Source organism: Raphanus sativus, chromosome 6 (genome assembly GCF_000801105.2).
Source record: "Raphanus sativus cultivar WK10039 chromosome 6, ASM80110v3, whole genome shotgun sequence".
Taxonomy (NCBI): Eukaryota; Viridiplantae; Streptophyta; class Magnoliopsida; order Brassicales; family Brassicaceae; genus Raphanus; species Raphanus sativus.
In genome coordinates, this window is record NC_079516.1 from 38,078,858 (window position 1) to 38,095,102 (window position 16,245).

Sequence of the window (16,245 nt, forward strand, 5' to 3'; positions counted from 1 at the left end):
GCCTAATTCAGAAAAGAAAACAAAATAAGCAAAAAACTGCTATTAAAATCACTATATTAAACCAAACTTCTGCTAAAATGGAGGCCCCAAAATGTTATCATATTAGTGGGGTCAGTGGCGAAAGCCTTGTTTGCAACATGGTAGTCATGGTTGTGGGCGTTCCCATTTGGACTCTTGTTAATATTTTCCTAATCAAGAGATAACATCAAAAGTGACAAATAAAAAAAAAACATTGAACCAAGAAGTAATTAGTGAATAATGAACTGTGTTAACTGTCAGGGATGCTAACTTGGTTGCTTCACATTAATTAGTGAACGGTGAATAAATGTCACATATGCCACTGTACGTGTAAAGGTGATTAATGTGTCATTATTAAAATCATAACTGTACAAAATAATTAAAAAAAATAGTTTACCCTGAATCGATGTTTAAGTCCGCTAACAAATGATTTAAAACATTAATGTCGTAAAGTTTTTTTATTTTTTTTGCCTTAATTATTTTAATAATATGTTTTCTAGTCTTCTTTTATCGTTTAAACCACACTAAGAGGGAGCGCTCAGCTCCGTCTCGTTCACTAACCAAAGATACTCTCTTTCCCCAAGAGCGGATTTTCACCATCTCGATCTGCCCCGCAAGCTTCGACTCTTCCTTTGAAGAAGCTTCGCAGGTCCATCCTCAAAATCTTTTTAACTTAAATTTTTTTCTTTATATAAAGATTTGAACTTTATGCTCATGCTTGTGCATCCGTCGAGTTTTTGTCTTTTGGGTTTCTTGCAAATTAGAATGTGAAGACAACAACATGAGTTTTAATCATATGGGTTTCTCACGATCTGTTCGTTTTCTCGAGAAAGAAGTCTCCTTTCTTGTGTTTTGTTAGATGATAGTTGTAAAACCGGACCCAACAAAAAAAAGAAACAAGTAGTTAAATTTCACGAATATTTATTTTTCCAGATTTTGGGAGATATTTATTTATATACAGTATTTAGGTATTATCTCAACATTACTGTTTGCATTGTTTGATAAGGAAATCAAATAACTTTTTGATTCTACTAAACCATTGAATCTTACTGGAGTTTGAAGCTTTGTGTTGTTTTCTTTGACTTCAAGTTTCACAGATCAGAGGAAGATGAAGCAGTCCTAATAAGAAGACTCACTCAAGACTTCCAAGGTTGTGTCTTTCTAGTGGGGATCTCAAACAAATGGGGAAGGAAAATGCTGTCTCTCGTCCTTTCACTCGTGCCTTCGCCTCTGCCTTACGTGCTTCTACTACACAGAATCAACAGAGAGTAAACACAAAAAGACCAGCCTCGGAGGATAAGAACATCACTGCGTCACCCAGTAAGAAGAAGAAGAAGAAGCGAGCCGTACTAGGGGATATCTCAAGCATTAGCCTCAATGCATCAGCTAGACTTGAGGTTGTTAAAAGTGCATTTTTGTTAATGTATTTGCATTTCTGAAACATGGGTTTTGTCATTTCAGGGGAAAAACATCAAGCAGGTGCAAGTCAAGAAAGAATCGTCTGTTACCTCAGAAGTCACAGATCTCCAGTCCAGTACCAATGCAAAACCTGCAGGTGTATCAATGACAAACGACACAACTGAGAAGTGGAGTCTCAGATTGCCTCCAAGACCTCTTGAAAGATCAGCTTCTACAGGTGAGATTTTACAAAACACAAATTTTAGCCTTTTAGGTCTATAATGGATTTAATAAACCTCTCTTTTTGTTTTCAGTTGGGAGAAGTGGTGTTATTGGTAGTTCAACTTCACTGGATATCCCAAAAGTAGTAATAAACATTGATTCTGATGAAAAGGATCCTTTACTGTGCTGCCTCTACGCCCCTGAAATCTACTTCAATTTGCGTGTTTCAGAGGTAATTAATTTCCTAAGTCTTAACTTTGAATAAGCCTAAAAAGCATTCAAAGTTTGATGAGTCCTCTGTGTAACTCGTCTCTCCTAGCAGCTTAAACGCAGACTTTATGGAGAGGACACAGAAGGATGTCACTCAGTCCATGCGTGGCATTCTTGTTGACTGGCTTGTGGAGGTTGTTAGTGATTCACTCCTGATGCTAACTTTTTTTACAGCTTCTCACAAAAAAAGTTTCCCATCTCAATCACAGGTCTCTGAGGAGTACACGCTTGTACCTGACACTCTTTACCTTGCAGTCTATCTCATAGACTCCTTTCTCCATGGAAACAACATACAAAGACAGATTCTTCAACTCCTCGGCATCACTTGCATGCTAATTGCCTCGTAGGGTTCCGTTCCCTCTCCAAAATCTCAATCTCGTCTCAGATGCAAACTAATTAAACTTCCTTTTTTAACTTTAACAGGAAGTACGAGGAGATCTGTGCGCCACGCGTTGAAGAGTTCTGCCTCATGACAGATAACACATACACAAGAGATCAGGTCCTGGAGATGGAGAACCAAGTGCTCGCGCATTTCAGGTTCCAAATATATACTCCCACTCCAAAAGCCTTCTTGAGGAGGTTTCTCAGAGCAGCGCAAGCCTCTTCTAACCTGAGCCAACGCCTTGAACTGGAGTTTCTAGCCAGCTACTTGACGGAGCTGACGTTAATAGACTCTCGTTTCTTGAAGTTTCTTCCTTCTGTTATAGCTGCTTCAGCGGTTTTTCTTGCCAAATGGACATTAGACCAATCAAACCATCCATGGGTCTGTAACGTTGCTTCTCTTTCTCTCTCTGTATCCACACACAAATCAAATCTTGGATCTTTTACCTTCTTTTTTGTTTGTTTTTTTTACTTCGTGCAGAATCTAACACTTGAGCACTACACAACGTACAAAGCGTATGATCTGAAAGCATCTGTTTATGCCTTGCAAGATCTGCAGCTTAACACCAAAGGCTGCCCTTTGAGTGCTATACGCATGAAGTATAGGCAAGAGAATGTAACTTTAAACCACATACTAACCCTCCCTTTGGTATCACTCAAAGATTCTGTTTTTTTTTTCCATCCTCATAAGAGTTTTTTGGATTTGCAGTTCAAATCTGTGGCGGTTCTCATATCTCCAAAACTACTTGACACACTATTCTGAAGGAGTAAACCGAACGGTTTAACTCCTAACCGATGAAAAATTGATGGCCCGGTTCGTCTTCATTCATCTGTTGCTCTTTTTGTTCATAAAACAATTCCCACTCATCTAATACCTGATTAGATATCGGCTTAGCTTGGTTTAGTTTGATCTGGTGTTTGGTTTTTTTTTTTTTTTTTTTGCTAAAATGGTGTTTGGTTCTTCCAAACTCGGTTTCATATTATTGGTAATATGAGGTTATTTTAATTGTAACGAGAATATACATTTTCCCCCATTTTTGAGGCAAATTTTGACAGTTTCGGAAGTTATATTATTTTTCGATACAAAGTCCTAAATATTTTCCTCAGCCGTTAGATCAAAAACACAATACTATATAATTAAACATATGTTATATATGTCTGATTCTAAATATAGATATAATTGTGGTTCATCATATTTTGATTGATATTAGAAAAAATCTTCAGGATATTAACTGAAGTTAAAAAAACTTAGCAAATAGTTACCAATAGACCATTTAAAACTGTTTAAAAAAGATATGCTTACATGTTTTTTTTTGGGCAAAGATATGCTAACATGTTTTTTTTTTTTTTTTGATCAAGATATGCTAACATGTTATTTGCATAGAATGATGCTCTAAGCCAATGTTTCAAATTTTCTTTCCTAGTCACTGCTCTGCGCGGAGAACACCCACACGAAGCTATGATAAAAAAAAAACATTTTTCAGTTACTTTATTCGCAGAATTGTAATGTACCAAATAGACCATGCAAATCTCTTCCAAATCCTTCGTAAAATTTTAGTAACGATGTTGCGACTGGCCCCAGTAGTAACACGCAAATCATTCGCAAAAATCTTTTGGATTTACTAAGAGCAACTCCAATGGTATTACCCACCATTGGAGTCCTTAGCCATAAAATATTACTATTTCTTTTTTTCAGAATAGCTAAGGATTCTAGTATAAAATCTATGTTCAATGGTGTTATTAATATAGAGTTCTTAGGAAGTATGAGAGAATCCAGTAGTAGTGCACCTGATAAAATCTCTTTCTGTGGAAAAGGCTTGCACCAAATATGTTCTGGGTGGAATGAAGAAGTCAATCATAAGAAAAAAAGAAGCAAAAAGGCATCAGATAAGATGAAACATAGAAGTTGATTAGTACCTGTAAAGCAGACTTGAGGTCCGTAATGCCTTTGTCTCCCTTGAAAAAAACAAAAGATAATAGGCAATGATGCTCGAAGATGATTTCATTCTTATAGCCAATATAGACAGTCCAATGGATCAAAACTAAACTTGAGACTTACACTGGTTGTGCTCTGGTATGTAATATCAGCATAAGAATGCAACGAAATGCTATTGATCCATACACTGATCTGAAACAAATGAACAAGAACATCAAGATTACGCCAGAAGAGAAGCACAACCACAACAGTGAGACACCAGAAACTTGAAGAAAGAACACTACCTTCAACCCTTGGTAACCATATATCTTCTCATCTCCATCAAAAAAATCATTCAGATCAACAAGAGTAACACATGAAACATCAGGAGAACCAACTTCCTCTTCGCTGGAAACGAGAAATCAACCCACCCCAAAAAGAGAAGTCAAAATAAAATCACAACCACCAAATAAAAAATTTCTTCTGATAGCTATAAATTATCACTGACACAGAGTAATGACATGCAATCAAACATACTCCAAACAAATCATCTCATGGCGTTCTTCTACGAATGAATTACACCAAAAGCCAAATAAAAATTACACAAACGAACTAATTTCACAAAAGAGGGGAATCGTAACCCTAATTTTCGCTGCAATCCAAAATCCAAAATCAAAAGAGGGGAATCGCGAGTGAAATAAAACAAAGAGGAAGGGGAAGAGGAGAAGAAACTTGCTCACCGGCTGGAGAGAATCCGACGCGGCGACGCTTCTAGTCATCTTTCGTCGATTTTTTTTTCCTCTGCCACGTCGCTAAGGATTGAGTCCGTTAAATCCTTATTTAAGGATTTATCCTTAGATTACTTATCTCTAATAATATTATTCTAATCAAATGATCCTAGGTTTTATCGCTAAAGACTTGCGACGTAACTGCGTTGCGGATGCTCTAAGGATTGCGAATTTTCCTCTCAAATTTGGAGGAATTTGCAAAGGAAATTTTTCTTTCTTAATTTCTTCGCAAATATCATTTGTCACAATTTCTCACGGAGAATTTTCCTTCACAAATTACTTTCGCAAATGGACAGTTTTCTTGTAGTGTTTTCTACCCAAATACATAACACTATATTTTTCACTCAATCGTTCTTTAATCACAAGAGAACATACAATCCAAAATTAATACACGCCCGATACTTTTGGTTCATACATGTGCCCGATACTTTCATAATTACAAATACTTTTTTTTGTAACTATAATTACACATACTTGCAGCATATATTAGTTATTTACACACGTACACTATACTTTTGTTATTTAAATACGACCTCAAAGCTAAACTTTTATTTAATCCAAATGTTAACTGAGTTAACAGGAATATTACTCAGATTTTCGATTCATGTAATTGATGTTATGCATTGTACCTCGGTACTTTTGTTTGTTACAGTAAATTACAGAAACCAAACAAATAAAATATTTCAATTTTCTGCAGATATTTCCATATATTTGTATCTAGTTTGTTCTTTTTTGGAATGTGCATATGTATAGTAAATAAGCTAGATTTCCATTTGTGTGTAAGTTAAGTTTACATAAATGTATTTTTTTGGGTTTCCTCGATCATGTATAATTCCTCGACTGACTTGCGCCAACTAAATAACGCAGCAGTGAAATTCTACAAGACTTTGTGATAATGGAGCGTGAAACCCACAGCGATCATGATCATCACATCTGCCACATCATCGACATTCACAACGATGACGATTTCTCATCAAGTTCGTCTCTTTCTACGGATACGGAAACATCAGACAGTGGCAGGTTGAGTGTAGGAGGGGCAACTGCCCACCATGAATTTTGTAAGTTAGTGTAGTTCTGCGCAGATTTTTAGTAATGAGTATTTTGAAAATTTGTTATTGAAGGTACTAAACGGTTACTATAATTATGTCCTGGATAAAATTTATTTCTAGATCCGCCGTTGACATCAGATGAAGGCTCAAGTCCATGTACGATTGGGTGGAATTCAATGGAGTTTGTATTCACTTCTGTCCAGATTGTTGCAGCGTTAGTAGTCTGGACTCTATCAAAAGACGAACATCCACAAGCACTATTGTTAGCATGGCTCATCGGTTACACTTGTGGCTGTATTACCGGTACGCTTCTTCTATCTTGGCGCAAATATAGCAAAGTTGGGGAATATCCAGGGACAAGGTATAACAATAACTCTTGCTTTGTATTATAAAATAAAGATTTATGTTTTTTTTCCTCAACCAAACCGATATTGGTGGCAGATTGGATAGAGTAATGAAGGAGTTGAAGATTGGGCTTGAATGTTTCTTTGTTTTGTGGCTAATTGGGGGAATTTTGTGGATTTGTTTTGGTCAATCATCTCTGTCTGATGCTCCTAATCTCTATAGGTTCAACTCACAAACATGTCCCGAGAGATAATTAATTAAATTATAATTAATTGGTACTCATCTTTGTCTTATTGGTCGTCCGTTTTAGGTTATGTATAACTTTCATTGCTCTCAGCTGCATTAGGTTTTCTGTTGCATTACTTCGATTATGCGCAGGTAATCTGCCTCTTCTTGCGTTGTTTTGTTCAAAAGAGTTTGTAGTATTACTTCTCATAGATAATGAATAAATTATGAGAATAAATTATGTAGATTCTGAAGGGGAAGGTCAAGAAGGTGGATTTGTATTTCAGGGACCGATTAATGATGATGTGAGTATTATCATTATCACATCATATTTACTATGTCATAAAAAGCCACTTTGCTTTATTTTTGTTTTGACTATTTTAGTGGTGAACTATGCAGTCTTGTTGCATTTGCTTGGAGAAATTTGGAGAGAGAAAGAGAGCCATAAGAAAACTTGAATGCTCCCACATGTTCAGTGGCGGAGGCAGTTCACTGTCACGGTGGTCATATGACCCACGTGAAATCATGAAAACATTATGGCTTTTATTAAGAATTTTAAAATGACCCTGGTCCAAAATATTTATTGACCCAGTTAAAATTCTTCTGACCCCAATCTAAATTACTTTGACCCTTGTCCAAATTATTTATGGACCATAATCTAATAACTATATTAATTAACTTGCAGCCCACCAAATTTTACATAAAGAATTATAACAAATTAAGCCCACTAAATAAAATAAACCCATTAACAATATTATTTCAATGACTTAAACCTAATTATTATATTAGTTTAGCTATTAGACGTTTAGTTTTCTTCTTCTCTTCTGAAACTCGTCGACTACAACAAGCAACAGCAGTAACGACTAGCAAAGGTAATATATATTGTGATTTGTTAAATATTTAATTTAAGCTTTCTTCTTCTACTAGATATAATTATCGTATTATATTTTTATAAAAGGGAAAAGATCTTAAGACTAGTTTTTATTCTGGCTTGTTGCCTTGTTCCTTAGATTTTTAGATTATTTAACACTGAAATTGTTATGTTTCATAGTTTCAAATAATAAAATACCAAATTTCTATATATAGGATGCCATTTGCACAAAACAGAATGATTATTCAACATACAAATTTTGTAACTATCGACATAGAGAAGTGAACATTGTCTGCAGTACTGATTGTCTGCTATATTATATATTTAGTTTGATATATATTTTTATTTTATTTTTTGCAGGTACCATCAAACAAAATGGAACGGTATTTGAATTTGAACAAAAGAAAAGCTCCTGATATCAACTTGGAGGATTTGCCGTGGGATCCAGCTAAGCGGAAAAACATTTTAGACTATCCTTATAATCAAAGAGATGAGGTACGGCGCAAGTATTTGACTAGAGGACCTTGTCAACCTAGTGGTCATACTTTTCAAAAAAAATCAATAGGAGGTGTATTACGACGCTTTAATCCACAGTGGTTTGAGCAGTACTCTGATTGGTTAGAGTATAGTGTGGAACAAGAAAAGGCTTTTTGTTTGTTTTGTTACTTGTTCAGAGTTCAAGCTGGAAAACAAGGCGGAAGTGATGCTTTTGTGTCAACAGGGTTTTCTAGTTGGAATAAGGCTGATAGTTTCAGTAAACACATGGGAGATCATACTAGTTTTCACAACGATGCTAGAAATAAGTGTGAAAACTTGATGAGACAAGGTCAGTCTATCAAGCATGCTTTACATAAACAAACCAATGCTGTGAAAAATGATTATCGGATCCGTTTGAGTGCTTCAGTTGATGTTTCTAGACACTTGTTACACCAAGGATTGTCTTTTCGTGGTCATGATGAGAAAGAAGAGTCAACAAACAAAGGTAATTTCTTAGAGCTTCTGAAGTATACGGCTAGTCAAAATGAGGCTGTTAGGAAAGTTGTGCTGAACAATGCTCCTAAAAATAATCAGATGACTTCTCCTCCTATCCAAAAAGACATTGCTCATTGCTTTGCCGAAGAAGTAACTAAGTCTGTTATACAAGAAATCAACAATGATGTCTTTGGCTTGCTGGTAGATGAATCTGCTGATATTTCAGATAAAGAGCAAATGGCTGTGGTTTTTCGTTTCGTTGATAAGTTTGGGCTCGTAAAAGAAAGATTTGTTGGCCTTAGTCATGTGAAAGAGACATCTTCTTCAACTCTGAAGGATGCTATTGATGATCTGTTTTCGAAACATGGATTGAGTTTGAAAAAGGTGAGAGGTCAAGGTTATGATGGGGCCAGCAATATGAAAGGGGAATTCAATGGTTTAAGATCTTTGATTTTGAGAGAAAGTAGATCTGCATACTATGTTCATTGTTTTGCTCATCAACTTCAGTTGGTTGTTGTGGCTGGTGCAAAGAAGCATTTTGAAGTTGGAGAATTTTTCGATATGGTTCATGTTCTGTTGAATGTGGTTGGAGCTTCTTGTAAGAGGAAAGTTATGCTCACTGAAAGTAATCGCAAGAGAATGGAAGAAGAGATTAGTAAGGGTAAAATGAAGACTGGAACTGGGCTGAATCAAGACCTTTCTCTTAAAAGACCTGGATATACTCGTTGGGGTTCACATTACAAGACTTTATTACGTCTTGTTGTGATGTTTCCATGTGTTATTGAAGTTCTTGAACATATCGAGAAAGAAGGCACAGACGGCAACAAAAGACAGCAAGCATATGGTCTCCTCAAATATTTTCAGACCTTTGGTTTTGTCTTTCATCTTCACTTGATGCTTGTTGTTTTGGGACTCACTAATAATTTGTCAAAGGCTCTACAGAAAAGAGACCAAGAGATCTTGAATGCAGTTTCATTGGTTGAATCTACTAAGCGACAGTTACAGAAGCTTAGAGATGAAGGATGGGATGATTTTGTGGCTGAAGTTTATTCTTTTAGTGAGAAGAATAATACTGAAGTGCCTAATATGGATGAAGACTTTGTTGACTCAAGAAGACCAAGGAGAAAAACTGGCATCACAAACTTGCATCATTATAAGGTGGAGTGTTTTTACACTGTTCTAGATTTGCAGCTTCAAGAGTTCAATGATCGATTTGATGAGGTGAATTCTGAACTACTAATCTGTATGGCATCCTTAAGTCCGATAGATTCTTTTGTTCAGTTTGACAAGTCATTGTTGGTGAGACTAGCTGAGCTTTATCCAGATGATTTTAGTTGTGTGGAGCGAAGATCTCTTGAGCAACAACTTGACATCTACCTTGATAATGTGAAAAAAGATCAAAGATTTTTTAATCTAGAGAGTATTGGTGATCTTGCTCGTGTATTGGTGGAGACAAGGAAACATCTTTCTCATCCTTTGGTTTATCGTCTTTTGAAGCTATGTTTGATTCTTCCTGTTGCAACTGCAAGTGTTGAAAGGTGCTTCTCTGCCATGAACATTGTGAAGACGGCATCGCGTAATAGTATTGGTGATGAATTTTTAAGTGATTGTCTAGTTTGTTTTATTGAAAAGCAAATTCTTGATACGGTGACAAACGAAACAATCATAAAACGCTTCCAAAGTATGAGTGAGCGTAGAGTACATCTTTGAATTTCAATGTATCATGATTTTTTTTTTCAATGGTTTATGTACTTTAAGCAAACTTATATTATGACCCTCGTCAACATTTTTTCTGCCTCCGCCACTGCACATGTTCCATTTAGATTGTATAGAATCATGGCTGAAAGTGAAAGGCACATGCCCTCTCTGTCAATCATCGGTCGTGTGATGATGAGAAACATGGTAGGATCTGAAATTTTTGAAAGTTGCACACATTTTTTAAAACACCTAATAAAAAATATCATAGTTTGAAACCCTCCAAATTTTCTTTTGGATCAAAAGCCAGTGTTTCACTTGTATTTTATCCGGTCCTAGGACTCTAGGAGAAAGTGGGAAAACATTTTAGAGACTTGAGACATGTTTACCATACACGGATTTTTTTAATGCTTGATGTAATGATTCTTTTGAAGTTTGAGACATTGTAAATATTAACGTTGGGTTATATTATATATTCACTGAATCCTCTCTTATCGTAATCGTTGAGCAAAGCAGTACTGAACGACAAAGGCCTTGAACATCTCTTATTGTGTACAAAAACTATAAAAGAGAACAAAAAAAGTATAGAAAATTAAGGTCAGACCAAACTGAGTCGCATTTCCGGTTAAGCATTGGTTTTTCCCGGTACAGATTGGGATCGCTTTGGACAATTTGGTGGATATGAAACATAAAAACGAACCGGTTTGGTTCGTTTCCTTTTTTGTAACCGGAGGTTTGGCTCGTTTCTCGATCCGGTTTCATTCGTACGACAAGAATATATCTACAATTTTAACGAGTGCCTTTTAAAACAAAAAGTGGACGTGCCGGAGTGGTTATCGGGCATGACTAGAAATCATGTGGGCTTTGCCCGCGCAGGTTCGAATCCTGCCGTTCACGATTTTAAATTTTAAATCCTGCCGTTGGTGTCAAGATAAATCTATCCCAAATAAACGAGAAACAAGACCGGCGTTAGAACTTAAGCAAGAGCGAGGACTCATTTGTTTCTTTATTACTTCCATCTTGTTCCTGCCTATGAATATTCTTGTTGCAGTCAGTCATCACCTCAAAAAGAACCAAGCTTTGATACTAGTAAATATCCAAAACCTGGAGAGTTCTTTGCTGCGTATGAAAGATTTCTAAGTGAGTTACACTTTTTTTTTTAAAAATGTTCATACCCTTATCTTTGTTTATTATCATTCAAATTATGATTTTCTTTTCGGTGGTCTTGAAAAACAGTTGCTCAACGAGAATGGCAGAAGCAGACTGGGACGCTTGTAACAAATACACACTTTCCAGGGTATGTACCAACTCTGTTACCGCATGTTCCGAGTTGTTCCCATTTGCTATCTCTCTCCCTTGATACTTGTAATTTCAAGTTGCAGGAGAAAACGGGGTGTTTAAGCATACTTATTACGGATAGTTTTCTCATTGACCTGGAAGCTTCAGTTAAGGAAAACCTCGTTCCTTCTGAAAAAATGCTTTAAAAAGAGGAACACAGCTGCACATGTTAAGACTGCCGACAGAGAAGTAGATGGTTAGTGAGGCACTTGTAGTAGGAAAATACATCATAAGCTACAGTTTTTGTTTGGTCATGTTCTCTACCATTTTGTTAAAGTCTGATAGCGTTAAGCTATTTTGTTCTGCAGATTCACTCGCACACACGGACAAGGAGAAACTTAGACAATCTTTTGACTGAGTTGCTTGCTTGCTTGCTCTCCGGATGCTGCTGTCAAGCTTTTGGAGAAACGCTTAAATATCAAGCCCCATTGATTAACAGATGCTTTCTCAAAGGGATCAACAGTCTCGAAGAAATAGCCCGGCATCATCATCAGATCCACTAGAGGATCCGGACATACAACATTTGCTTCCAGGAGAGGGACATCCTAGAGGGGTTGATGTAGCAAAGGATTTGAATGGCTGTTTCAGACCTTCAGTGGCCAATAATGCTGATAAAGTTATAACTAATGTTGCTGGCAACGTACACATTGCTAGCGATTTCAACAGCTCAGTGCATAAGAGTTCCTTTGAAGGTGGTTCTGATACTCATTCTGGCATCCATAGATCTCGTTCAAGTCCAGATAGGAACGCTGATAATTGTATGGACGGTAACATTATTTTTCTCTAACCGAACATGAGGATTACATTCAAGAACAACATGGAGAGGAAAATGACAACACAGATACAGCTCGTGGACTTCAAGTAGAAAAGGCTCAGGTTAGTTCCCCATCACTTCTGTCACAGAAGTTCTGTGTGACTTTGATACTAAGTCGAGGCCAATTCATCTCCTTATGGTCTCAGTTGTTATACTCGATTTCGTTGATTCTTTCTATGTTTATCCTTTGCAAACCACTTAAGGTTTTTTTTTTATAACTGTAGTATTATAGTGGATCCTTATTTTAAAATCCATGTTTAAAGTAACTCACTGAACAGAATCGTTAGATTAATATTTTCCCAGTATTGTGTTGTTGTTAATAGGGTGTATATTTTGTTTTAGGCTGGATAGTTCAAGCATGAGAGCTTACTTAACAAAGCGAATATGAGAGTTCTTTGTTGATTTCTTTTCAGCAGCAGGAGGCTCACAACACTTCACCCAAGCATAAACGAAGAAAGAGAGGATCTCGCTATAGCAATTTGATAAAGCAAAGCAAAACCGTACATGGTGAAAGTGAAAGGGATGAGCAAACGAAAACACTAACACGAGAGGCTAAAATGTTCTCCCCCATGAAAAGCCTTTTAGGTAACATAGACTTGCTTTTCAATACTCATGCAATCTGTTGAAAATAACTAAACTATAACTCTCTTTCTTGTTCTTGTTTTCCCTCTCACCGAAGCTGCTGGTACTAAATGGGTAAAATGGTGTCAGACGAAGTACAAGGATTAAGTCAAGACCACTTGAATACCGGAGAGGTGAAAGATTACCTACTGTTGGTATTGGCATAAACCTTTTATCTCGGGACAAGGGCAAAGGCGAAACATTGAAGGTGAAATCATTTGTTTCTGATGATCACAAAGAGCTGGTTGATTCAGCTGCCTTGCACTGAAGAATCATAATCCTATTGGGGGAGTGTTCAAAGCAAATCCTCTTCTGATCATAACTCTATTGATATGATGTTTCGTGTTTAGTTACTATTAGCACGTTGGGTCCTAAACCTATCAGTCTCTTTCTTTTCAAACCGCAGCTGTCTCAACTTTCAACTTTCATTTAAATTGTTTTCTTTCATGTTGCTTTCTCAAGTTGCTCATGGTGATTACTGATTAGTTTCAAAGTCTTTGGTATCCTTTACGGGTTACCTTTTGTCCCAATCTCTCTCACTTAGTTAGAACTTAAAAGCCACCTTTGACTATAATATTATAACTAGATTTTCTTTTATTTTTTTTTTAAATTGACAAATATTTAGTAAATGTCATATTTTTATATATTTGTTTTTTTATAAAAGACTTAAGCTTTTTTATTTTTCTTTATCGTGTTTCATTTTAAAAGAGTATAAGCCAGAGCACAATATCCGGATCCGAAGAACCAACCCGAAACCGACCCGAAAATCAGGGTCCCGAACCCGATCAGACCCGGGGTAAATATCCGAATGAGTTCTAAATTGCTATATCCGAAGAACCGGTCCCGAATCTGACCCGAACCGAGAACCAAATGAGTACCCGAAGATATCCGAAATATATCTAAAAATATATGTTATAATTATATTTATAATTATTTTAATTTTTAAATTAATATTATAAGTTAACTATAGTAGTTATTTTCGGTACTTTTGAGTATTTTTGGATAAAATATGATAGTTTGGATAAAAGTTTATCCAAAAAAGTGTATAAAATGTATATTTTTGGTTACTTTTGAATAATTTGGATAAAAAAATTGGAACCGAATCAGATACTTTGGTTACTTTGAGTACAAATAACCGAACCCTTTAGATACTTGGTTATTTGGTTATTTTGCAGGTTCTTATGCATGAGAACCGAACCCACCCGGATCCGGAAATACCCGACTCGAACCCGATCCGAAATTTTATAATACCCGAATGGGGTTTAATTTCAAAATCCGAATGGGGTTTAATTTCAAAACCCGAAAAACTCGATATCCGAAAGAATCGATCCGTACCCGAATGGGTATCCGAACGTCCAGGTCTAATGAGTATTTATGTTTAGAAAATTAAACTTTATTTTTAATGAATTAAGTTGGTATAACTCTGATATATTAATTTTATTATGTGGTAAATTTTTTAATAAAAAAATTATATACTTTTAATAAAGATTTATACTTTTCAATGAAAAAATTCAAATTTTGTATGAATGCTTAAATTATATTAAAAAGAAAAAAACATAATAATTAAGTTATTAATTTTTGTTCACTACACAAAATATTAAGAATGGTTGAAAATAAATTATTTGAATTTGGAGAAAAAAAATAAGAATTGGATCTGATTTCTTAATCGGCCCAAATGGTCCAAGAGAGATGATGTGGGCAGTGGGCTGGATCCAAAAAAATGACCCAATAAAAATGTGTTATTAATATTACTTGATTGACTTTAATGAAATAAATAATGTTAATTAAAGAAAAGATAAGTTTAGGTAAAAAACACAATAGCATCCTGCTTTAATAGGAAAGATCTCTTGATCAAAGATATTATATTAGTTTTGATGCAAACTGAATTATTCAATACTAAAGTCGAATCGTGGGTCAACAAGCCGAATTTTCTTATAAATGGTTTATCACTATAATAGAAAAGAAAAAAATAGGAAATATCATCGATGATCCAATTGTCTACACATTTTTACTTGACTTTAATATTCGTCCCAGTCTTGATCCACTTTTCCTGGATCGTGTGACTCGTGTCGCGAAATATACATTTTTGAGTTGGTCTTAACTACTAGTTTCAATTATCATTCTTACCTGTTAATAGAAGTCGCATCGTGACTTTTTTTTTAACTTTTTAGGTAAGATGACAATATTGGCAAGAACTCGCCTATTTGGAAGAACATAATAATTGAAACCCGACCGTATTACTTCTTTTACACGCTTCGATTTCTATGACACTAAATGCTACATTTGAATTTCGACTGAGTAAATACGTCTCTGGTCTTTGGAATCACCTTTCTGGAATCTCACCGTACGCTTTTTACGCTTAATTAACTTCGGGACAACGATTGATAGATACAAGGCGAGAAAGATAACAACACTCACGTATTTAAAAACCAGATTAATACTAATTATCTCACTTAGGAGAGATTTAGTAGGAATAGAATTTATGTAAAGTTGTTTGATTCTAAGCATCAAGTGATTTGTTAAATTTCTAAAGAATTCTAAAAAGTTTTCCTATTTAAAAAGTTTATCAACATAGCTAGTATAATAACTTTAAAAATTAATAGATTATATGCAATATTTTGAAGTTTTGTTTTTTTAATATAATTATGGATTTTTAATGTTAAAACCTTTCAACTAAGTTTGTTTTGAGTAAAAACCTCCAAACTAAGTATTTAATGAATAAACCTTCAAATTAACTTTATTTAATGAATTAAATCTTATCTGGTCATAATTATCAGTACTACTAGTAATTTTTTAGTTTAGGGATTTCTACATTAAACAAAACATAAGTGAAGAGTTTTACCACTAAAAATAAAAATAAAATCAATATATAATAACATTATCTAAAAAATTAATAACTTTAATATTCCAAAATTAGCATTTTTAAAAACTTTCTGTAAAATATATGAGTAGTGTTTTTTAAATCAACATTATATATGTATAAATTAAAAATGTAAAAACCCATAAAATATAATAAAAATTATCTAAAGATTTATCTATTTTTCTTGTGTTTTACATTTTTAACTTTTAGATAATTTTTATTACTGGTAAATTTTAAGATAATTTTTATTATATTTTCTGGTTTTTACATTTTTAATTTATACATATATAATGTTGATTTTTAAAAAAACCTAGACTCGTATATTTTACAGAATTTTTTTTAAAACTAATTTGGAATATTAAAGTTATTAATTTTTGGATAATGTTATTATATTTTGAATTTCTTAAATTCTAGTGGTAAAACCCCTCATTTATGTTTTTTTAATGTAGAAAGTAGAAATCTC

General features: G+C 34.8%; 2 protein-coding genes, 1 long non-coding RNA gene, 1 other non-coding gene and 2 pseudogenes across 7 annotated transcripts; 5 read left to right on the plus strand and 1 right to left on the minus strand.

Moving 5' to 3' along the window:
* The first annotated feature begins 512 nt into the window (after nucleotides 1-512).
* On the plus strand, nucleotides 513-3,357 carry LOC108805942 (cyclin-A2-3-like; annotated as a pseudogene).
* Nucleotides 2,997-10,429, plus strand: LOC108805943 (E3 ubiquitin-protein ligase At1g63170). 2 transcript variants are annotated; one of them, XM_056989636.1, is made up of 8 exons: nucleotides 2,997-3,103; nucleotides 5,860-6,050; nucleotides 6,162-6,402; nucleotides 6,483-6,608; nucleotides 6,697-6,764; nucleotides 6,858-6,916; nucleotides 7,011-7,076; nucleotides 10,262-10,429. In XM_056989636.1, exons 1-8 carry the CDS (start codon nucleotides 3,096-3,098, stop codon nucleotides 10,340-10,342), a joined length of 840 nt encoding a protein of 279 aa, XP_056845616.1. In that variant the 5' UTR covers nucleotides 2,997-3,095; the 3' UTR covers nucleotides 10,343-10,429. The 2 variants fall into 2 exon arrangements, with proteins under 2 accessions (XP_056845616.1, XP_056845617.1); XM_056989637.1 differs by having other exon boundaries at nucleotides 2,999-3,103; nucleotides 5,863-6,050.
* LOC108805944 (uncharacterized) lies at nucleotides 3,891-5,156 on the minus strand. Of its 3 annotated transcripts, none has more exons than XR_008936024.1 (5): nucleotides 4,846-4,924; nucleotides 4,510-4,612; nucleotides 4,349-4,417; nucleotides 4,207-4,245; nucleotides 3,891-4,122 (listed from the first exon to the last, which is right to left on the minus strand). It is a non-coding gene; the product is annotated as an uncharacterized LOC108805944 (long non-coding RNA). The 3 variants fall into 3 exon arrangements; XR_008936025.1 differs by lacking the exon at nucleotides 4,846-4,924 and adding an exon at nucleotides 4,713-4,820; XR_008936023.1 differs by lacking the exon at nucleotides 4,846-4,924 and adding an exon at nucleotides 4,945-5,156 and having other exon boundaries at nucleotides 3,892-4,122.
* LOC130496927 (uncharacterized) lies at nucleotides 7,353-10,245 on the plus strand. The gene is made up of 2 exons (XM_056989635.1): nucleotides 7,353-7,483; nucleotides 7,843-10,245. The coding sequence occupies exon 2, from the start codon at nucleotides 7,858-7,860 to the stop codon at nucleotides 10,162-10,164; it is 2,307 nt and encodes a 768-aa protein (XP_056845615.1). The 5' UTR covers nucleotides 7,353-7,483; nucleotides 7,843-7,857; the 3' UTR covers nucleotides 10,165-10,245.
* Nucleotides 10,430-10,964: 535 nt separating the features above from the next.
* TRNAS-AGA (transfer RNA serine (anticodon AGA)) lies at nucleotides 10,965-11,046 on the plus strand. The gene has a single exon. It is a non-coding gene; the product is annotated as a tRNA-Ser (tRNA).
* On the plus strand, nucleotides 11,005-13,321 carry LOC130495817 (centromere protein C-like; annotated as a pseudogene).
* Nucleotides 13,322-16,245: the final 2,924 nt, after the last annotated feature.

Coding starts and splice junctions, on each gene's coding strand:
- LOC108805943 (XM_056989636.1), top strand. Junction 6,609..6,696: donor GATGCTCCTAATCTCTATAG/GTTCAACTCACA, acceptor CGTCCGTTTTAG/GTTATGTATAACTTTCATTG. Junction 6,917..7,010: donor AGGGACCGATTAATGATGAT/GTGAGTATTATC, acceptor TGAACTATGCAG/TCTTGTTGCATTTGCTTGGA.
- LOC130496927 (XM_056989635.1), top strand. CDS start 7,858: ATGGAACGGTATTTGAATTTGAACAAAAGAAAAGCTCCTGATATCAAC.